This window comes from Vigna angularis, chromosome 8 (genome assembly GCF_016808095.1).
Source record: "Vigna angularis cultivar LongXiaoDou No.4 chromosome 8, ASM1680809v1, whole genome shotgun sequence".
NCBI classification, from domain to species: Eukaryota; Viridiplantae; Streptophyta; class Magnoliopsida; order Fabales; family Fabaceae; genus Vigna; species Vigna angularis.
In genome coordinates this window covers 1,925,371-1,950,863 of record NC_068977.1, presented here as the reverse complement: position 1 = coordinate 1,950,863, position 25,493 = coordinate 1,925,371, and the positions used below count along the sequence as shown (strand labels likewise).

The 25,493-nt window shown below is 30.0% G+C and overlaps 1 protein-coding gene and 1 long non-coding RNA gene across 2 annotated transcripts; both read left to right on the top strand.

The window, feature by feature from the left end:
* Window positions 1-2,046: 2,046 nt before the first annotated feature.
* LOC108319000 (putative glutamine amidotransferase GAT1_2.1) lies at window positions 2,047-4,119 on the top strand. The gene is made up of 4 exons (XM_017549996.2): window positions 2,047-2,198; window positions 2,283-3,022; window positions 3,112-3,318; window positions 3,697-4,119. Exons 1-4 carry the CDS (start codon window positions 2,111-2,113, stop codon window positions 3,946-3,948), a joined length of 1,287 nt encoding a protein of 428 aa, XP_017405485.1. The 5' UTR covers window positions 2,047-2,110; the 3' UTR covers window positions 3,949-4,119.
* Window positions 4,120-22,322: 18,203 nt separating this feature from the next.
* On the top strand, window positions 22,323-24,347 carry LOC128193604 (uncharacterized). Its single transcript, XR_008244954.1, has 3 exons — window positions 22,323-22,529; window positions 22,682-22,754; window positions 24,183-24,347. It is a non-coding gene; the product is annotated as an uncharacterized LOC128193604 (long non-coding RNA).
* Window positions 24,348-25,493: the final 1,146 nt, after the last annotated feature.

Here is a 25,493-nt window from a genome sequence, read left to right as displayed (position 1 = left end):
GATAGGAAGTGCCCTATCCATCCAAATCTCTTAGAACTTTTTTAAATTACATTTATATATTGGAAAAAATTAAAATTATATATAATATATTGAAAAAAATACTAAATGATGTATTCAATTTATATAGTGATAGTAATTAAATATATAAGTTTTGAGTCAATTACTTTCGCTTTTCCAAAATTATTAATAAAGATCCGTCTATGATTTTATCAATAATTGAATTTGTGTTAGTATGATTATTTTTTCTTTGCTTTTTCTTTTATTTCAACTTTAAACATTATCTTGGTTAAATAATTATCCATTTTATGTTTCAACCTGAGTACAGTTTTTTCTTAATGAACAACTCAATTGTTGAATTATTAAATTTGAAACTCAAAATTGATAGTTAAATTTTAGTTTCTTGTATTATATATGAAGATCTGAAAGCTTAATGATTCCTCTAGATCAAATACGACTAAAATATAACATTCATGTAGATAAAAAAAAAAACCCATTTTTAAAATATAGTTTTATAACATTCAAAATCTTATTATAATTAAGTTTGTCAGATATATTGTTACTGTGTCATTAACTATTCGTTTTCTCCTATTTCTAGGATAGATGTATTTTATCTTTGACGTAAGAAAATCTTATAAAGATCATATATATGATTAAATTATAATACATAAATAAATTTCGCATTACTAACTAATTATTTTTAGGGTTAAATATGTTTTTAGTCCCTAAACTATTGCTTGTTTCTGGTTTTCATCCCTCTTTTAAAGTAAGGTACAATTTGGTCCTCATTCTTTTCGAAACGTTCGTTTTAGTCCTCGAAAACTAAACACTGCTTAAAAAAATTTGGTCCTCATTTAGCAACAAATGAGGACTAAAACCAAAAATTCGAGGACTAAAACGAACGTTTCGAAAATAATGAGGACCAAATTGTACCATACTTTGAAAGAGGGACGAAAACCAGAAACGGCCAATAGTTTAGAGACTAAAAACATGTTTAACCCTAAAAAAAAACACATATAACACTAGCTATACTCCTCTTCAACATAGACAATGATCATTAACAATACAATCAAAAAGAAAATCACAAATATTCATTATAGGAAGGTTTTATAATTATTGTAAAAGGGCATGCAAATGTAGCTAGTGAGGGATCATGCTTGCTGAGGCAGATTGCAGATTGCAGACAGCCTTAATTAAGCACTTAATTCAAGAAAATTGCTTAAAATAATTTTATTAGTTGCTTAAAAACATGTATATATTCATAAAAGAAAATTGTATGGTAGCTTCACTTGTTTAAATATTTATTTTCTCTAGTTTATAAAAAACAAATATGTAGCTTCACTTGTTCATTGAAGAAATTCTGTTTTGTCTCACTAAGCCCTTGTTCACTTGAATGAATTTGAGAGGATTTGAAGGTAAATTTTTTGTTATTTACTTCCAAATCCACTCTCACTTACTTTCAAAATCCACTCAAATAAACAACTTCAAATCCCCTCGAATCCATTCAACCACCCTCTCCAAATCCATTCAAGTGAACAAAGCCTAAAAGAGATAGTTCATTCACTCACCAAATTTTTTCTTTTTTGAGAATATATATCTTTTAAATATAAATATTAATTAGTTATTTAATATCTCTACTTCTATAAGATAAAACAAAATCTTATCTTTACATATTAACTGCAATTTATAATGATATAGATTTATTTATGAATAACACTAATTTTTCATTATATAAAAGATTAATTAACTTAATTAAAGTGCAAAAACTGGTGTCATGTTAGTTACTTGATCCAAGATAAGATACCTTACTAGGAGAAGCAATGAGTCCCCCGCGTTTTAATTAAAATAAAAAGAAAAAACACGTTTTTATTAAAATAAAAAGAAAAAAACGGATCTATATTAATTATCAACGTGGCAGATATAAAATTCATAATTACATAATAAATGTTACTTTGACATGCTATGTTTAAATATTTTTAATTTATCTATAAAGATTTGAATTTCACCCCTATAAATAGAAGCATGGTGAGAGTCCAACATAGCACTGCATTTTGAGTCGAGCTTTGTTCTGAATAGTATAGCTTAGCGTGTGATTAGCCCCACATCGCTCATTATGTCTTCGGATCTCTCTGGCATACTCCCTCGTGTTCTCATCGTTTCTAGACGAACGCTTCGCAAGAACAAGTTCGTGGATTTCGTCGGTAACTAACTAACTAACATTCATTTCATTATTCAGCAGATTACCAACATTTGAATCATCTTTTTCATCATTTTCTATTCTTCAGGGGAATACCATCTTGATCTCATAGTGAGCTATGGCGCAGTACCTGTGATCGTGCCTCGCGTTTCCGGTGTCCAATCCTTGTTAACCAGCTTCGAGCCAATCCATGGCGTTCTTCTCTGCGAAGGAGAAGACATCGAGCCATGTTGGTACCAGCAAGACGATCATGGCTCTGCTCTGTCCCCAGAGGAGTTGGAAGAAATCAGAAGGCTTCATTCCAGTGACACTTCCATTGACAAAGAGAAAGACTCCATCGAGTTGAGCCTCGCCAAACTCTGTCTCGAGAGGAACATTCCCTATCTGGGTATCTGCCGGGGCTCCCAGGTCCTCAATGTTGCATGTGGGGGTACCCTTTACCAGGACATTGGGAAAGAACTTTCAAAAGGGTGTGCGGAGAGTAATAGAGTGATGCACATAAACTACGATGATTATGATGGGCATAGGCATGCTGTGAAGCTCGTAGAAAGCAGCCCTTTGTGGAACTGGTTTCGTGAGGAAGGAAAAGAAGGAGAAGAAAGGGAGATTTTGGTTAACAGTTATCACCATCAAGGGGTTAAGAGGTTAGCTCAACGTTTCGTTCCTATGGCCTTTGCTGCTGATGGTTTGATTGAAGGGTTTTATGACCCTCATGCTTATAACCCTGAAGATGGGAAATTTATCATGGGATTGCAATTTCACCCTGAGCGTATGAGAAAGCCTAATTCTGATGAATTTGATTATCCTGGCTGCCCCTTTGCTTATAAGGTTGTTTTTATTTCTGTTTTTATTAATCTGATGCTATGCTATACATTGATTACAGATTTAGCTAATGATGCATTGTTATTATCATGCAGGAATTTGTGAAGGCTGTGATTGCTTATCAGAAAAAACATAACAGTTTAACATCTGTGCCAAAGCCTGTGAAACTGAACAAGGAAATGGAGAACAAGAGGAAAATTATAGTGCGTAGCTTTTCACTTGCCAAAAACCTATACACCACAGGCCGTGGGAATTGCTCCTCTAAAGATTCTGAACTTGAAGTTGGAGCAGAATTTCTGGAGGTACAAAACTGCACACCTTTCATATTTCTTATTCAATTTCAGCTAAAAATCTCTCAATTTTTTCCTTCTCTTGAGCTCGTAAAACATTAGATCAATTTAGTTATTCTCTCAATCAACGAATGATGGTGTAAATGTTCATGTGATGTCATGTCTTTTACAGTTTTTTACGTATGGTTAAGGTGATGTCTTTTTTTTATCAGCAAATTGATAGAAAGTCAACTTAGTCTGTGCACACGTTAAGAATCGAAAGTGGAAGTTAATAAAGTTTGAGACTAATTTTTCAACTCAAGTAAAAGATCAATTTTTGGGATAACGAGTTTGGATTGCACCGACAAGTTTTCCTTTTGATTAAGAATGAAAGCGCGTTTGAATTTGCAGTCAAACACAGTGTTAAGCGTGCAGCAAGAGAATCGGTTGAAGCAAATGGGAGCAACAGTGAGGAATGCAGGTTCATACGTGGAGAGACTGAAGCTGAACGAAGGAAGAGAGAAAATGGCGAAAAATGTAATGGGAAATATGTCAGTGGAGCAACTTTATGACCTGCTGACTTTCTACCGCAACATGGGACAGATTTGCTCTCAGGTTTTGGAAAGAAAGCTGCATGACGTTATCAATGACTTCAGTTCTTGACATGAACCTTGTTTTCTTGTGCCATGCATCATTGGTTGTTCTTTTTAATGTCTTTTAGCATGTGACTCGCATGAATCTTGTGTTCTGTGATGGCTTCTCCCTCTGTACATATTTAAACTTTTGCCTTAGTTTCCTCTCCATGAAAGTGACGTTAATGAATTCTTATTCTCCTTTATTTTTAGTTTCCTCTGTTGTAATTAAATCAGACAGTATTTATTACGGTTGAAATTAACTGCTACACAAGTTTTAGAGATTTCAATGTCTTCCACCCGACAAATGGAAATCAACTATAAAACCACAACAATCACCCACTAAAAAAGAGATTTGCAATCCAACATATTATACATCACACACCGGATTTGCAGTTATTGAACACTAAGAATAAGAATAGATTATTGGTATCTCTAGTAATATATAACTTTTAACATTTTTTCTCTTCGAGCGTATACATCTCAATTGTGAAATTAAACATTTCTATCAATTTCGCTAAAATAAACTCTAACTCATAATTTTAAGGTTTAATAGTACTAATGATCTCAATTTTTGTCATCTTTGTTCAAAATGGTCTCATTCTTTTTAAATGTTCAATAAAGTTGTAAAAGTCGTAATCTGTGTTCAATTTAGTCCATTTTGCAAATGCCGTTTAAATCGTAAACGACACATCACTAACCAGTGAATTACATGATAGTTATTGGTTAACGTGGTTAGGACCAGAATTGACTAAGGATGGTCATGCCAATGAGGGCTTGACATGTGGCAACCCTTTTTCTTTTCACCTTAAAATTAGGGTTTCAAATTTGCATCTACAAATTGGAGAAAAGCTTGCTCCATTACCGTCACGCGAGAATAAGGTTTCTCCTTCACGGCAGATATGGTGAACTTCGTGATAGTTGGTTTGTTTCTAAGTTTTTAACTTGCAGGTGAATGAAGAAGGCGCGGTGTAGAAGCTTGTGGAGAGGCGCTGATGCGATTTGGGTTTACATTTTTGCGATTTGGGTTTTGCTCACGAGAGGTTGATGATGATGTTGGTGGCTCTTCACCGTTGCAGCGTGAATCACACTTCTGGTTTGAAGGAGATTTTTGGTTCTGTGGGTTTTGATCTTTTGTGTTTCAGGTTGGTGGTGGCTGATGGAGAATGAAGAGGCTTCACGACGTTGCTCAAAGGTGTGAGGAACTTGCGATTCAGTTTCACGATGCTTGTGGCGGAACGTTTGGAACAACGGCGTGACCATCTGGTTAGGGTTTCCAGATGTCTGATGATGGAGGTGCGAAGATGGTGGCTAACCATGAGCGTGGCGGCGACGATTAGGGTTAGGTGGTGGTTAGGGTTTCTTTGTAGGAGAAAATTAGGGTTTTTGGACGTAGGAGATGATGATGATGTGTCACTGATTGCATAGCTGGACATTTGACTGTTAACGATTTAAACGACGTTTGCAAAAAGGACTAAATTAAACACAAATTACAACCTGTAGGACTACATTGAAGATTTAAAAAAATGAGACCATTTTGAACAAAACTGACAAAAATTGGGACCATCAGTGCTATTAAACCTAAATTTAAACATAAGAAAATATTACATGGACTAGGAGAGAGTTGAATAATGTTCTAAATATTTTTCATAAATTGTGATTAAGTTACTTAGCAGTAACGATATGCATAGTAGGTTAAACACTTAGTTGAAGAAAGCGTTTAAATGGAAAACGGTGTTTGAAAATAATTATAACAATCCACACTTTTTATACTAGTTCATTCAACCTAAATTACATCCAATTCTCCCTTAGTAATAGGTTCCCCAAAATAAGTTTAAACACTTTTGTTTTACAGCACTAACAAACTGATAAGTGTGATATTTACCTTATATTCACACTTATTTTAATTTCTTTTTCATGTGTTTGTGTAATAAGTCTCGTGGAAAGATGTAAAAGTTGTGTTTTATTGTTCAAAGATTAGTTTAACTTCTTTGTGTGTTTAGCTTGCAGATGAATAAGTATTCAAGAAGATAAAAAAGTACCTAAAAATTTCATTGTGCACTATTTATCTATTGATCGACACTATTTATCCGTTGACCGAGTACTATTCATGCGTTGACTTTACTGTTCACATGTTGACTTTTTCGCTTGAACGAGTTTATTTTCGCTTGAGAGAGAACTCACTCCAACGAGTCCCAACAGTCACTCGAGCGAGTTGACTTATTTAAGAGCTCATTTGATAGCTCGAAAACGTGAACAGAACAAAGTTTTGGAAGGGGAAACGCTCCCAAAACTCAAGGACGAAGGTGTGGAGGCACGATTTAACTACAGGAGCTCATGGAGGATGCTTGGTGCTTGTGGGAACATCTCTTTTCTCCTCCTTGGGTCTCCTTCTTCTTTCATCCATCATGTTTGTAAGCTTAAGTTTCTCCATGAAAGTGGAGAACCAGATTCATTTTGTTAGGGATTGTTGTAGCCTATGAATTCTTGTGTAATGGATTATTGATTTGAATATTTATATGCCTTTGCTATCAATGCTAGTATTTTTGTTTCCAATATTAAAGCTTGCATGTAATAGGAATATTTCATGGCTTGATCTGTTATTCATGGGTATGGAAACATATTTTGCATGATCTAGAACTAAAACAAGAGTCCTTATAGTTCAATGGAAGATGATTTACTTGTTGTCTTAAAATCCTAGCTCTTTAATGTGGGTTTATTGTCCAAGAAATTGGAGTTTAATAGGAAAAAACTCTTTTACCTAAGAAATTGGGGATTGAGTAAATTTTTGGGATGACTTTGGTTAATTTATGGAGAGGAGATGAAATTGGGTAAGCACAAGAGTGAAATAGGTGAAACTAACCTTAGCAAAGTCAATTCACATCATTTCTAGTCTGTCATATCTATGTGCCTTCAATACCAAAGTCCAACATTGTAATTATGTGTAAATTTATCTTTCTGCACTTGTTTGTAAATTGATGTTATGTTCTTGAGTTTAGATGAGTTGTTAATCGCACAATTCTTTAGTATTACGAGTCTCTTGGGAAAACGATACTTGGTCTTACCATTTTATATTACTTGAAACGATTCGGTACACTTGTCGATTGTAACATATTGTTCCAACAAGTTTTTGACGCCTTTGTCGGGGATAAAAAACGTTGGTTAACACAAACTGGTTAGACGAGTTTAACTACAAGTGTTTGAATTCACTTCTGAATCTAATAGAACATGTGTTTATAATTTCTTTATAACAAAAAAGTATAGCTCTTATAGATCATTGGTACATTTTGTACGATTAGATTTACATTCACTTATATACGTATGATTGTAAATTGATTTTATTTCTAGTCAATATAAAAATTTTAACACTTTTTCAAGTGTAAGATTAAACATTAATAGATAGTTTGATAAACAAAATATCCAACAAAAAATAAATTTTCCTAAAATAAACTCTAATTCATAATTTTGATACCTACCGTATTAAGAAGTTAACATGAAATTTTTAACACACTCTCAAAATAAATCTTTAACATATGATTGACATAATGGATGTTTTAATAATAAAAATTATTTTTTAATATAATTTAAAAAATGAACTTTTAAGTGTAACTCAATTTTACAAAGGTGATTCAGTTACTCAAATAGTTATAAGAAGCAAAGTAAAAGATTTGGATGGACATGAAATATGGAAAAGAGTAATAATATGGGTAAAAGTATATTATTTATTTATTCATGAGAAGAAAACAAATTACCTAAAGTGCAGTGAAGGATTGTTGTCGAGTCTTCTCCATAAAAGATCATGCAAGTAAAGTGTTGTTACTTTGTTGCACTGCAGGGGGTGGATTCCATCCATAACATTGTCGAGGATCTTTATTTGTGCGGCATGGTCCAGTGGGAAATATCTCCCAAATACAAGTATTACCTTTGCAGTATCCATCTCGATCTTGGTCATATATGTCAAAATAATGATCTCCTTCCAACCAAACAAAATGGCAAAAGTACAATGTGGTAGGAAAATAAAATTTTGGAAAGAACTGAAAACTATATGTTTCACCAACATTGAGTTGATGCACCCCAAGATCACTGTGCTTGTCTTTGCACTGAACAGCCAAATATCTCATGCTTAAACGATTTGTTATTTGAACTGTTACTTTGGTCGGAAGAACAGGAGGAAGACCACCCAAACTCTCACCACACTTAAATTGCACTCCAACAAATATTGCTAAATACAAACAACCTACTGCTGTAATTTTCAACATCATTTAAACTTTACGACTTTCTTGCATACAAAGTATGGTAAAAACACACACACACATATATATATATATATATATATATATATATATATATATATATATATGTGTGTGAATTTGTGTATTTAAGAATAATTTATTACTTTTTTTCAATATTTTTAGGATTTTTTGTTTAAATTGAATCCCTAGGTAACATCTTCAATAATATTAATATTATAGGAAATATACTAATTGATATTTGAATAGTCATATTACTTATAATTTTTTAAAAGTTATTGCAATTTATGTACTTAAGAATAATTTATTATTCTTTTAATATTTTTACTATTTCTTGTTTAAATTAAATCTCTTAATTAAGGTAACATCTTCAATAATATTAATATTATAAAAAATATACTAATTGATATTTGAATAATCATATCACTTATAATTTTTTAAAAGTTATGTCAACTTATGTATTTAAGAATAATTAATTATTCTTTTAATATTTTTATGATTTCTTGTTTAAATTAAATTCCTTAATTAAGGTAACATCTTCAATAATATTAATATTATAAGAAATATACTAATTGATATTTGAATAATCATATCACTTATAATTTTTTAAAAGTTTTTTCAATTTATGTATTTAAGAATAATTTATTACTCTTTTAATATTTTTAGGATTTCTTGTTTAAATTAAATTTATAAATTAAGGTAACATCTTCAATAATATTAATATTATAAGAAATATAATAATAATTGAGTATTTGAATAATCATATCACTTATAATTTTTTAAAAGTTATTTTTTAGATTTTTTTGTTTTTGTTTTGGTGATAAATTGCGTAATCTCTATCATTAAAATCATAAATATTGCGTAATAAAACAAGCATATTATATTTACAAATGTTAGAAATTGCGTTAAAACTAATTGTAATCGTATTTTAAATAATTAAAACTAGTTACAAATTTTTCCACAGCTGCTTAATGTTGAGCATTTACTTGCAAGGTTGTAAACTATGGTTTCAGTCTTGTCCTGAAAAATTTGCAACAAGTAGTGTTAATTAGGCAACAATTGAGGTCTCAGACTCAATCTTTTTCAAAACTTTCTTCGTTGTTACATTACTATTGTGTAGAAGAATTCCACTGTCAGAGGAGAGAAAAAGGAGCTGAAGTTCACCTATCATTTTGTTGCCTTTTGTTTCACTTTCTAAAATGATTTAATGTAGAAATTCTGTATGTATAGTACATAAGCAGGAGCTATACTTTAAGCAGACTTTTCTGTTTCTTTTATGACCATGCTACATTCATAGAGCCTTTTAGCATAAAGCATAAAGAGTTAAACTCACATTTTTTCAAATGTTGATCATTGCATATTTCAAAGTCCTTGTTCACATAGTAAAACATGTCTTAGTGTTATTAGAATTGGTAGGTAGAGATAAAATTTAACGATTTTAACAAAAGTGTCTTCGGATAATCAATTATCAATAAGTGATAATTGATTATTCATGCGAAGTTCTCACGTTTACACAAATTAGAAGGTGATATTATCACTTAAGATAATCGATTATCTTAATAGTCCTAAACAACAAACTTCCAGAATTTTCACACATGAAGGGATAATCAATTGTCATTTTTGAAAAATCTATTATTTTCGAAAGAAAACTCAAAATCAATGTGAAAATAATCGATTATAATTAGTGATAATCGATTATTACCGAATTAAAACACATTCTAGACAAAATTCAAGTGTTCAAAATACATATACATCAACGTAAATCATGAGGGAACACGCCCAAAACATCATGCATGCCTTCAGGCCTCATATACCCTTAAGAACAAACCTTAATACATACATTACATCACTTGAATCATCCAAAACTCATCATTATGCAAATTACAACCCATACAAACCCAACATATTGCATATGATCATCACACCACTCTTTACAATATATTTGTATGATAAAACCTTAAACAACATACATTTGTCATTCCTTAGCATCAATACATATTGTCATGGGATAACTGATGAATCAATATTTACTCTCATCCACTTAACTTTCTGCACCGAATTTAATTTCTGAATTGTGCTTAATTGTTCAATAATTCCTCAATTTTGCTAATTAGGTTTAATTTGGTCAGTAATTCATATTTTAATTAATTTGGATAATCTGAGTTTAATTATTATTATTATTATTATTTTCAAGACAAAGTTTGGGATTATATTTTGGGATATAAAGAGAGTTGTCACGTCATCTATTTAATTCTACCTCAACATTTTATTTCAATTTCATTTGTAATTTCGTTTCTAATGTGCATTTTGGACCGAATTTACCTTTGGGCCCATTTTTGGGCAGATTTTGTAGAAGCCCATTTTAGGGTCTGATTTGGCACCTTAAGTTTGGTACCCAAAAGGTGGAAAACACCCCACACTTCTTCACTCTCATTTTTAATGTGCATTTTGGACCAGATTTACCTTTGGGTCCATTTTTGGGCAGATTTTGTATAAGCCCATTTTAGGGGCTGATTTGGCACCTTAAGTTTAGTACCCAAAGGGTGGAAAACGCCCCATAGTTCTTCACTCATGTTTTTTGGCTCTTGGACAACTCCCCTTTGAGATTTTAGGTTTTCATTTATATTTTCATGCACTTTCAATTTAAGCAATATAATTTTGATTCTACAATTCCGTTTTCTTCTATTAGCTTGAAATTTTGGTTCTACACTTACAATTCCATTCTCATTCTCACTTTGCAATTTCACTTTAGGTTTTCCCATTTCGTTTGTCTAAGCATTGCGTTTTCTGTTTTGATTTCGTTTCTTAGTTTGAACTTCGTTTCTGGATTACATTTCTAAATTGCATTTCTGAATTGGAATTGAATTTCGTTTTTGCATTGAGCTTCATTTCTACATTGGTTTTGCTCAAATGTTTCAAATTTTGCTTCGTTGTTTGAAGGTTGTATTAATGGTAGCTTGAGTATGTGTGGGTTGGTAATTGGGGATATTGCATTGCTTACTTGATAATTTTGAACTGTGATTGTATTATGTTGTCTTACCTTGCATTGTATTAAGTTAGTTTTGTGCTTGCACTTAGGTATACGCTTAGTTGCTAAATCTGTGTGGTGTAGAATCAATTGAATAGACGTGTTGTGTTTGCTTAATTCGCAATTTTGAAGACCAGATTAACCTTCGCTCAGTTGGTTAATTCGTGTTGATTAGGGGTAAAAGGAATGTTTAATTTGTTGTTTATCAAGAATAAGAAGCATTGCAATTGATCCAAATGCCAACATGTTGTTAAATCTATGTTTAATTTGTGTGTTAATCATTTCATTTCATTTCACAAAATTTATTCAAAAATCCTCCACTACATGTTTGACCTATTACCTGAACCACATTTAGTCCTTGAGAGACGATCTAGGATTCATTTCCTAGTATTATACTACACTTAATTGCATATTAATTTGATTCGGGTACGACCTCGATCAATAACCCAACAAAGAGATACATATTTTCATAAAAAAAACCCAACACAAACATGATGTAAACCCTATCATCATGCATACACAAACTCTTGCCCAATAATAACAACAAATAATCATAATCATAATCACATAAACATGTATCCAAACAAGGATTTCCATGCAAGAAAACTAATAATACATAGCATACAACAAACAAAGGTAAGTTTTCCCATACCTTGGTCAATACTAGGGCTTTATCTATACTCCAAAAGCACCACAAATCTCCCCTTGCACTAAGGTTTGTTGCAACTCTTTCTCTTCTCTCCCAAAAATATCACTCATCTCTCTTTCTCTATGTTCTCTCTTTGATGTAGAGTTTCTAGGGTTTCTAAAACAAATGTCACCCCTCTCCCTATACCTTAGTTTTTATAAATCACCCAAACCCTATCTCTAATACTTTCTCATTTAAAATAATATATTTTTAAATCAAAATCTATCTAAATCTCTATCTTTCTTCTATTACACGTTCAACCCTCTGTTTATTTACTTTTATTTAATTTACTTTGCATATTTTTCCTTCCTACAACCCCCTTATTTAATTTCTAATTAATAAAGGTAAAAAATCATTTTGTCCCTAAGAAAAAATACAATAACTAAAGGTTTCCCCTAACTCTCTTCCTACTTAGAATTGAACCCACAACCCTTTTATTCACAATCCAATCATCACATTGGTACTATCAAACACACACATCACCAAATCAACAACATACGAATCATGTGTGTACTTAAATAAAATAACATAAAAAATTAACATGCTTATGTTTTAACAAAGATATTCACACATAACAGCTTATTAGACACATATCTTAAAAGAAAACATATTCAAGTCTTAACAAAACTTTATTTTTAAAACCCTTATTTTCTCCAGGTTTTACAAAACATTCTTTGAATATCCTCATGTCTTTAAACGTTCTTTTAATTCTGAGGAGACTTTTGAATAAAGTTGATAATCTACATAAAAAAAATAGCACAATAGACAAGAAGTACTTGAACGTACATGTCTTTAAACTGTCAGACAAAGGCAGTTAATGCGTCAAACGACTTAAGCATAATGCTTGAATAGTCTTTTGATGATGGTATTTACAAAAGTATTTTAGTTATGTAGCGTTTAGTGAAACTTGAGTTCGTACCCTATAACATTCTATCATATGCTATCATTATAAAATGCTCTGTTAGGAGCTCTACTATAATTTCATCCAAATTTTATTACATTATAAAGTGGAATTATCGTATTTGAGAAATTTAAAACTCATTTATCTTGATTTTTATATTGTCTCTCGTTTATATATATATATATATATATATATATATATATATATATATATATATATATATATATATATATATATATATATATATATATATATGGGGTTTGCTAACGCGTCTACGCTTGTTTTTCAGTTGGTACATTTTAGTAATGTGTATCAGGTTTTAGTAGACAAAAATACCCTTATATATCATGGATTCTAAGTTTTAAGGTTAAGGGTATTTTAATAATTTTCATTCTCAAAACTAAAAAAAAAAAACTCCCCAAACCCTTACTCACCTCTCTCATTCCTCTCAACCCTTTCTCTTTCATCTCTCTCATTCCAACATTTTCTATGTCGTAGTCCCAACTGAAAAAAAAATATTTACACTTGCTATTAAACAATTTTTACAAAAAATGATTTAATAATGAGTTTTCATTTTATAATTTTTGTCTTATCTAATTTTCACAAGCATAATGACCTATGAAGGAATTGGTAATTGGCCTGTAAAAAATTAGAAACATTCACGGTTAAACAATTTCTTACAAAAAATGATTTTATAATAAGTTTTTATTTTATAATTTTTGTCTTATCTAATTTTCACAAGCATCATGACATCCAAAAAAATTTGTAATTGGCTTGGAAAAAATAAAAAATACTCGCAGTTAAACAATTTCTTAAATAAACGATTTTATAATGAGTTTTCATTTTATAATTTTTATCTTATCTAATTTTCACAAGCATAATGATATGAAAGAATTGTAATTGGCCTAAAGGGCTTTTTTAAAAAAAATGATGATTCAACATCTACAGATGATGAAATTGAAGAGATCTTATGATCCTTTGCTTGAAGGCGAATATGCCAATGACTCAACTCTTTACAAAGACAAATTGTTTAACGGCGAATGTTTCTGATTTTTTCACTTGAGAGAAAATGTTAGAGTGAGAGATGAAAGAGGAATGGTTGAGAGGAACCAGGGAGGTGAGTAAGGATTTTGGGTTTCTTGTTTTTTTTTTTTAGTTTTGAGAATGAAATTATTCAAATACCCTTAACCTTAAAACTTAGAATCCATGATATATATATATATATATATATATATATATATACTTTATAGTTAATATAAAATGATATTGTGTATTAAAAGATATTTATCATTTTAAATAAATTATAAAACCTTACTTATCTTAACGTGAAAAAGACAAATATATAAGATCAGAAATAAAATAACGTTATTAAAATTGAAACATAAGAAAATACTACAAGGACGAGGAGGGAGTTGAATAATGTTTTAATTTTTTTTCAAATAGTTATTAAGTTACTAAGTAGTGGCGGTATGCATATTAGGTTAAGCAGCTAATCGAAGAAAGCGTTTAAATGGAAAACATAGTTTGAAAATAATTATAATAATCAACACTTCTTTACATTAGTTTACACAACTGGAGTCACATCCAATTCTCTCTTAACAATAGGTTCTACCATAAACAAATTTAAAAACTCTTAACGAGTTTAACTACAAGTGTTTGAATTTACTTATGAGGAAGCTAATAAAACATGTGTTTATATTTCTTTATAAGAAAAAAGATAACTTTCATAGATCATTGGTATAGTTTTTACGATTAGATTTGCATTCGCTTATATACGTATGATTGTAAATTGATTTAATTTAAAGTCAATATAAGAATTTCAAAACTTTTTCTCTTCAACACATATGCATATCAAATGTTAGATTAAACATTAATACGTAGTTCGATAACCAAACAAAAGATCCAACAAACAATTAATTTCGCTAGAATAAACTCTAATTCATAATTTTGATACCTATTGTGTTAAGAAGTTGACATGAGATTTCTAACACACTCTCGAAACATATCTTTAACATATGGTAGACATTAATACCATTTTAAAAAATAAATTTTTAAGCGTAACTCATTTTTACAAAAACCAATTTGTGTGATTAAGCTACTCAATAACTTATCAAAAGCAACTAAAATAAATCATAAAATGGAAAAAAGATGGAAAAGAGACCATGATATGTGTAAAAGTATATTATTTATTTATTCATAATAAAAACCATATTACCTAGAGTGGAGAGAAAAATTATTGTTGAATCTCTTCTATAAAAGGTCATACAAGTAAAGTATTGTTACTTTGTTGGGCTGCAGAGGGTGGATTCCATCCATAGCATTGTCGAGGATCTTTATTGGTGCAACATGGTCCAGTGGGAAATATGTCCCAAATACAAGTACTACCTTTATTACTGCAGAATGTATCTCGAGTTTGAACATATATGTCAAAATAATGATCTCCTTCCAACCAAACAAAATGACAAAAGTATAATGTCGTAGGAAGAATAATCTGTGGTTCGAACTTAAAACTATATGTTTCGCCAACATTGAGTTGTTGCAACCCAAGATCATTATGCTTGTCCTTGCACTGAACAGCCAAATATCTCATGTTTAAGCGATTCGTGATTTGAACGGTTACACTCTCACCACACTTCAATTGCACTCCAACCAATATTGCTAAAAACAAACAACCTACTGCTGTAATTTTAGACATCATTCTTTTACTGTAAACTTTACTACTTTCTTGCATACAAAGTATAGTAAACATATATATATATATATATATATATATATATATATATATATATATATATATATATATATATATATATATATATATATATATATATATATATATATATATATATATATATATATATATATATATATACTACATGTATGCATATGCATATCTCAATTTATGTATTTAAGAATAATTTATTACTCGTTTAATATTTTTACGATTTCTTATTTAAATTAAATCCCTCAATTAAGGTAACATCTTCAATAATAATAATATTATAAAAAATATACTATTTGATATTTGAATCATCGTATCAGTTACAATTTTATAAAAGTTATTCTTTTTTTGGTGGTAACTCACAGGGATGAATTACAGCAAAGATTATTAGTTATAATTACGATTAACTTAGATTTACAATTTCCAATCTAATGACCTCTGAAAACCTAAATATATAAAATAAACATATTAACTTATTTACTAACAATACACATATTTTTTAATAATATTTTGATATAGTATATTTGTTATTTTTTATTAATTTATTACTTATTTTGTATTGGCGTAGTTTAAATTTAATAAAAAAATAAATATACTGTTTTAAAATGTTGAAAAAGAAAATTTGTATTAACTATTATTTTCTTTATTATAAAGAATAGACTCTACATTAATTACAGGCAATTGCCTTTTAAATAATCATTTTAATTACTAGGCGTATTAACTGTATTAATTGCTTTTTTCTTTAATTGTGCAGGTCTTCTTAAGAAAATTATTTTCATAAATTAAAACTATACAAAATAATCGGAAATATACAAAATAATTTGCAATCCAATGATTGCTGAAGTCGAAAATATATAAAATAATCATATTTTGACACAAATTTTTTAATGCTATTTTGATATAGTGTATTCCTTTATTAATTTATTATTTATTTGGTAGTATGCATATTAGATAAAACAACTAATTGAAGAATGCGTTTAAATGGAAAACATTGTTTGAAAATTATTATAATAATAGACATTTTTTACATTAGTTTACTCGATAAGAGTTATCCAATTCTCAATCATAAACAAGTTTAAAACTTCTTGATTCACAGCACTAAAAAGCTGGTTAGACAAGTTTAAATACAAGTGTTTGAATTTACTTATTAATCTAATAAAATATGTGTTTATAATTCTTTATAAGGAAAAACATAACTCTCATGGATCATTGATACAATTTGTACGATTAGATTTGCATTTACTTATATATGTTTGATTGTAAATTGATTTGATTTTTAGCCGATATAAGAATTTCAAAACTTTTTCTTTTCAAGACTTATACATGTCAAATGATGTTAGATTAAGCATTAATGGGTAGTTCGATAACCAAACAAAATATCCGACAAATAATTAATTTCGCTAGAATAAACTCTAATTCATAATTTTGATACCTATTGTGCTAAGAAGTTGACATGAGATTTCTAAGATACTCCCAAAATATAGCTTTAACATATGATTGACAGAAATGGATGTTTCGATAATAAACAACAAATTTTTTTATGTTTAATCATCTTTTAAAGACATTGTTTAATAACATCGGATGATTCATTTTTTTTTTGTTATCTTTTAAGGATAGTGTTATGAGACGATTCATCTTTTATTTCGATTAGTTAAATCTTTAAAAATGTAAACGATTTTCTAAAATGTCTTTCTTTAGGAAAAAAGATTTTGAAAAATAAACTCTAATTTCATCAACAACATTTTAAAGATAATCTAATTAAATTTGATAAATTTTATATCTACAATAATTACATCCAAATTTTACCCTATAAAGTAGTATTATGGTATTTTAGAAATTTAAAACTCATTCTCTAACATTTTTAATAAAATCCAACAATTAATAATTATGGTATCTAGTTTTGATACCTATTCTATTAAAAAGCTGACATGAGATTTCTAACACACTCCCGAAACATATCTTTAACGTATGATTGACATTAATTGATATTTCCAAAATAAACAACAACTTTTCTATGACTAACGACAAATCATTATTTTAATACCATTTTAAAAAATAAGTTTTAAGCGTAACTCAATTTTACAAAAAAATCGATTTGTGTGATTAAGCAACTCAAAGACTTATCAAAAGCAATTAAAATAAATCATCAAATGGACAAAAGATGAAAAAGAGACCATGATATGTGTAAAAGTATATTATTTATTTATTCATAAGAAAAACCATATTACTTAGAGTGGAGAGAAAATTTATTCTTGAATCTTCTTTATAAAAAGGTCATACAAGTAAAGTGTTGTTACTTTGTTGGGCTGCAGGGGGTGGACTCCATCCATAGCACTGTCGAGGATCTTTATTGGTGCGACATGGTCCAGTGGGAAATATGTCCCAAGTACAAGTACTACCCTTATTAGTGCAGAATCCATCCCGAGTTTGAACATATATGTCAAAATAATGATCTCCTTCCAACCAAACAAAATGACAAAAGTACAATGTCCTAGGAAAAATAAGCTGAGGTTCGAACTTAAAACTATAAGTTTCGCCAACATTGAGTTGATGCACTCCAAGATCACTATGTTTGTCCTTGCACTGAACAGCCAAATATCTCATATTTAAACGATTGGTGATTTGAACGGTTACACTCTCACTGCACTTCAATTGCACTCCAACAAAAATTGCTAAAAACAAACATCCTACTGCTGTAATTTTCGACATCATTCTTTTACTGTAAACTTTACTACTTGCATACAAAGTATAGTAAACATACATATATATACTGCATGTATGCACATGTATATCTCAATATTTAAGAATAATTTATTGCTCTTTTAATATTTTAACGATTTTTTATTTAAATGAAATCCCTTAATTAAGGTAACATCTTCAATAATAATAATATTATAAGAAATATACTATTTGATATTTGAATCATCGTATCAGTTACAATTTTTTAAAAGTTATTTTTTAGATTTTTTTTCTTTTTTGGTGGTAACTCACAGGGATGAATTACAACAAAGATTATTAGCCATAATTACGATTAATTTAGATTTACAATTTCCATTTCCAATCTAATGAGGTATGAAAACCTAAATATATAAAATAAACAGATTAACTTATTTACTAACAATACACATATTTTTTAATAATATTTTGATATAGTATATTTGTTATTTTTTATTAATTTATTACTTATTTGGTATTGGCGTAGTTTAAATTTAATAAAAAATAAATATATTGTTTTAAAATGTTGAAAAGAAAATTTGTATTAACTATTATTTTCTTTATTACAAAGAATAGACTCTACATTAATTACAGACCGTTACCTTTTAAATAATCATATTAATTACTAGGCGTATTAACTGTATTAATTTCTTTTTTCTTTAATTGTGTAGTTCTTCTAAAGAAAATTATTTACATACATTAAAACGATACGAAATAATCCAAAATATACAAAATAATTTGCATTGAAGTCGAAAATATACAAAATAATCATATTTTGACTAACAATATTTTGACACATATTTTTTAATACTATTTTGATATAGTGTAGTTCTTCTAAAGAAAATTATTTACATACATTAATCACTGCAATTACAAAGTTACAATTATCATTTTCTAACATTTTTCAATAAATCTTACCATTAATAGATTTTGTATCGATCACAATAAACTTTGAAACCTGATATATAATATAAATATTATTTAATCTCCATAAATTTATAGAGAACTATAAAGAAAAAGTATTATTTTATTTTATTTTATTTTTTAGAACCTTTACCATGTAAAGCATTCACGATTTTGTAATCTTTCATGATCCTTTCTCAAATATGTCCCACGAATATAGATTGTGGATACAATATACATCCCTGTATTCTACATAAATGTCAAAATGATGAACATCATGCAACCATGTGAAGTGACAAAAGTACAAGGTTGTAGGATAAAAGAACTAAGAGTAAAGTCAAAAACGATATGTTGTCTTTGCAGTAAACATGTAAATACTTCGTACTTAATTTGTTTGTTATTTCAACTTAAACTTTTGTAGGAAAAAATGGAACTGCAGTGACGCTACCTTTCAATTGCAGAACAGAAAACAACAACAAAAATATTATTATGATTTTGGAAATTGAATCCATAAATTGCCTCTTTGACACGGTAACTCAAATGAGATTAATTTATTCTCCTTCAAGTGAAAAAGACATATAAATACCCATATGAATGACTAACCATCGTTTATTAATAATTTGGCTTTTAACTCAATTTTGTAAAAATGATCTATAAGGTAAAATTTATATTTATTTAACTAAAAATAATAAATTAGTTTCAAATTCCTATTAAATTTTGCTATTTTTAATTAATTTCTTATTAAATCTTTTTGGCTTCTTGGGTATTCAAAACTTTTATCTCTTTCAATTATGTTTTAATTGTTTTGATTAAGTGTGTGACTTGATTGTTATCTTATGCTCTCGCCTTGCTTTTATATATATGTAATGTTTTATAATCAATATAAAATGATATTGAATGATGTATCAGATATAGTGTATACCAATCGGTTAATCACCATCCACTACATTAACTAAGGTCAACCAGGCCAAATGGATTTTGGGCCAGCGTTTAAGTTATTGGGCAAGGGTCCAACAGAAGATAAAATAATCAAATGAATAATCAGGAATATCTGATTGAAGATCTGATTAAAGATATGATAAGCGTTTAAGATATTTATAGTAACTAACCGGATTTTCAAGTAAGGTTATTTTTATTTGGCTTATGAAACACTTATAAATGCAATGACAGGGTCAAAGGTCAAGTATGTTCCACTTCTACGTTCCACTCCTACGTTCCACTCCTACGTTCCACTCCTACGTTCCACTCCTACGTTCCACTCCTACGTTCCACTCCTACGTTCCACTCCTACGTTCCACTCCTACGTTCCACTCCTACGTTCCACTCCTACGTTCCACTCCTACGTTCCACTCCTACATTCCACTTCTACGTTCTACTTACGTCCGATCATAACTTAAATATTAAAACTGTGATAAACAGTTCATAAAACCACTCCTAACTTGAGCGTCAGAGTGCCTGTTGCAGGTATCTCCCCCCATCAAGAGTACAACCGAACGACATCTAGAGGCAAGAGGTTTGTATGAGAAAACATAAGTAAACGAGCTTCTGCTTGAGCTTCTAAAGATAAAGGCACATGAACAGCCATTTGATCGCCATCAAAGTCTTCATTGAATCCCTTACAAAGTAATGGATGCAAACAAATAGCACACCCCTCTACTAAAATGGGTTGGAATGCCTGTATACCTAATCTATGCAGAGTAGGTGCTCTATTTAGCAATACGGGATGTCCCTGCATAACTTCTTGAAGTATTTCCCATACAATCGGTTCTTTTTGCCGAATTTTACTCTTAGCAATTCCTATGTTGGAAGCAAAATGTTTTCGAATTAGACCACGAATTAGAAATGTCTGGAAAAGTTCTATTGCTATTTCACCGGGCAATCCACATCTATGTAATACAAATCCCTATCGAAACATTTTGGGCTTCTTTTGTCTGCTCTCGGCCCCACGGTGGACGTCAAAATGTTTCGGTAAGGATTTGTAGGACCGAGAGACGTACCTTTTCTAACGTGACTTTGCTGCTTTCTAATGTATTATATGACTGCCCAGTCAATCATGAACCGAGCGGTCAAGAGAGCCTTCAATCCAACAAAGAAACGATAGACTAACCGATTGATCTACCGCAAACAAGATCAGCAAATAAGAATAATTGTGTTGACCACTAAGTCAGGTCAATTAGTGTATGGATCGTAATTAGACCAACATCAATCCAAAACCCATTCCAAAATTTTATAAATACAGGTATGATATTCAGGTAGTCCAAACGGTGAAAAAGATAATTGAAGACTAAATTGTGACCTTGGAGTTCAGAGTTTATTTGCAATCATAGTGGGAGTGCTGAAAGAATCAAGGGATGAAAAGTAAATTGTATGAGGTGAAAAGAAATACATACCAATAATGGCTGGTGGTTTAAGAGAAGAAGAAGAAAGATGAATGAGAAAGCGGAAAAGTGAATAAATGAATGATGAAGGCAAAGCAAAGCTTTCAGAAGTTATATGTATTTATATATGGAGAGACACGAATGACTCGCTCACATACAAATTTTAAAATTTGAGAATAAGTTTAGCACAGGCAAACAACACCAGATAGTTTCTTCCTGCATTACCATAAATTTCTTTCTTCACCCTTATAAATTCTTCTATAGAAATATTTCAGATTATACAATTTAAAATTATTTTATATTTTATATTTTATATTTTAAAATGCATAATCTAAAATATAAAAAAACTTATTCTAAATTATATATTCTGAAATAAAAAATTTAAGAAGTTACATATTGAAATTATAAAAATACATGCAGAAATGGCCCAACACCACCTAACAAAATGTCACAAACAAGCCCATATTTTGCTGAAACATTAACTGGATAATTCCTCAAGAAAACCATTCGTATGCTTTTTCAACTTCATTTCTCCAGACCCACTACTTGAGAGGGTGATGAAAATGAATAAATAACTTTTTTAATTTAAAATATTAATCTATTTAATAAATTTATTTTCATCTAAACTTCACATACATGATCGATGAAATTATCCACTTTTTTTTTCATTTTTAATATATTAAAAAATAGAGAGAAAAGACATCACTGTTTAAGACAAGTTAAAGGGGGAAAGAGTTTAAAGGCAAGGTGACACATGAAATGTCACCCATGGCCTCAGAATCATTAGGCCATTTGGTCCTATGTGGGGCAGTTGGCCCATCTCTCTAAGTCAATCTAACCTTAGGAAAGAGCTCAATAGATTCTAATTTTCTGAGTTTCTCTCTCTAAAAATTGCAAGTCCTAACTCTCTCTGCCTTCTCTCTAAATTTCCAGCTCTTTGAACCTTTCAATCTTGAGTTGGAGGGTGGTCAAACGTTCATCTCACCAAAGGCTTCCTTTTGAACCGATCGCATTTTCGATTGGACCGGTGAGTCAACTTTTCCCTTCTCTGTCTCCATTCTCAAACCTAGAACATGCAATGCTACTGGTCGTATGTTACTAGGGGGTTTTGTTTATATTTTTTTTGTTTGTTAAATCAAGCTTTAAGAGCTGTTAGTGTCACCCCGTGGCGGTTTATAGGGTTTGGTTGAGTTCTCATTTGGTGAGACACCGTAAAGGAGAGTTCCTATGAGCTTGGTAATTCAATTCTGAGGTAAGGGGAGCTAATTATTTTTGTATGAATTTATTTTATAAAAATATATGCATATGAATGTTGAACCGGTGTGCTCTTGTGAAACTGTTTTATGACTTTTATTGTATTTGGTGTTATAACTGAAACTGTGAAATTGTGCATGTTGTGATGTGATGAATTTAATATGTTTTGAATGAGTTTGTTGGCTGAAATTGATCTTGTTGGAAGGTCTGGAGTAAGGGTTCTGTAATAGCATGTATATGGGTATTAAATAGATGTACAGGTACTGTTTGAGGTTGATGTGAGAGGAAGTGAAAATATTAAAAGTAGGCATTTCAGATTTAGAGCATAAGAGAACAGGGTAGATAATTTAAATAAATTAATTGTTAATTGTTGAGAGCCTTTCTTTGTTGGAAGGATAGAGGAACCTTAAAAACCTGAGTTGGCACATCCATGATCATAGAGCAGCCCTGGCCTGGTCCAGTCAGTTGTGACTAGTCATATGTGTTGGCGTCGAAGGTGAGTTTGATGCGTTAAGACATATGGGTCCTCTCCGGTGACCAATTGGGGTAAAGAAAGATCTCTACTAGGATGAAAATAAAATAAAACAAGTTGATTGTAGATGCATAAAGTTATCATGTGTTAATTTCTAGTCAATTATAATTTTAGGAAATCAGTCACTGTGTGTTTGGAATTTAAAGTAATGATCCATATATAAATATATATATATATATATATATATATATATATATATATATATATATATATATATATATATATATATATATATATATATATATATATATATATATATATGAACGTAAATTGGTGCATGGAGGGAATCTCACTCATTTTTCTTCTTCTGTTTGGATTGATTGATGTTGTTTGACTGCCAAGATGTATGTATGGTGTTGTTGAGTGGTTGTAAAACATATGAATGTGAACTACAATGATGTAATTGAGTATGAAGTGGACATCTCAGGGTGAGATGATTGAAAGTGATGTGTGGGGTGTTGTTGTTGTTTTGTATAACTGTATGAAGCTTTGAACTGGTATGTCTATCCCTACACTCGAAGCACTGTTCATGCTCAAATAGAGGAGAGCAGTGTAAGTGGTGAGAGTAGAGGGAGGTTCTCGTCTATAGTCTTAGAGTTTAGACATAGACAGATAGGGGATTTACCTTGCATAGTGTTGGGGAGTGTCAGCTGAACTACGCAAGTGCAGACCAATAGTTCGATAGTTATACTAATCCGGATGAGTCATGTTGAGTGTTAGAGTCATGGTTTAATGTGTTATGTATTAACCGTTTTATATATACCAAGCATGATGATTATTAATTGATTGAACAGTATGATTACTGCCTGTTTATCTAGCTCACCCTTGCTTCTGTGTTGTGTGCTATTTGTGTATGTTTTTCTTTGCGATGATCATCCACTTGGATGGGAACAGATGTGGTTGAGGAAATACCTCTAGAGCAAGAGCTGGAGGAGAATGATGCTGCTGCACAGTCTGCGTAGGATTTAGATATCTAAACTCTTGGATGTTAAATACTCAAAACTGTCTGAGTTTAAAACTTTATATTATATTTTGAATGACTGTAATTTCGTACTTAATTGCAAGTCATATTCTAACTGTTCTCTTTATTTGGATGTTGACGCCTATATTATATAATTGTGGTTATTATATATTTGGGATGTCACATCTACAAAGTATATAAAAAAGTATAATTTCTTTTTAAAAAAAATTCCTTATTCTATGTTAATTTTTATAATCAGAGATTTTGTTTCCTTTACTTGAAAATCAAAACGATGATTATTGAAAAACCTTTTTTTTCTTTTTAATTGCAACTGAAACATTGGTTGTGTTAGTTATTTCAACTTAAACTTTTGTAGGAAGAATTGGAGTTGCAGTGATTTTACCTTTCAATTGCAGAAGAAGAACTAAAATCAAACAAAGTATTTTGGAGATTAAATCCATAAATTCGCCTCTTTGATTGATAGGGTAATTTCAAATGAGATTTATTTCTTCTCTTTCAAGAAGTACACATATAAATACCCATATGAATCACTCACCATCATTTATTAATAATTTATCTTCTAACGATTTATATTCATTTAATTAAAAATAATAATTAAGTTTTAAGTTTCACATAAATTTTGGTATTTTCAATTGAGTTTTTATTAAACATTTTGGTTTATTGAGTATTCAAATTTTTTACCATTTTCAGTTGAGTATTTGGAGTTTAATTGTTTTAATTAAGTAATTTATCATTTTATATTAATAACAAAATATCATGTTTCTTAACACTAAAAGACAAATAAATAAGATGATGATATAAAATAACAGCATCACCAAATTAACAAAAAGAAATTAAACTACACGAACTCATTAACAGATACGAAAATTTTGAGTGTCAACAACATAAACTCAAATAAAATTGTTCAAATTTAAGAGAGAATTAAAACTTAATTAATCTTTAAAAATGCAAACAGATTCTTAAAAAAATGTGTAGAGAAATTTTGTAATTATTTATTACCTTTTGCTTTGTTCAATGTTCAATGAGAACATTAACATTTGAGTTATGCCCTTTCGTCTAATATTCTTGTACAAATATCACTTCCATTCTAGTGTATTGTCCAAGAAAGTGTTTTCATTGAATATATTAGGATTCATTTTTAAGTTTTCTTGAAAATGTTTTTTACCTTCAAATTTCATAACATTTTGAAATAAACTCTAATTTAATTAACAACATTTTAAAGA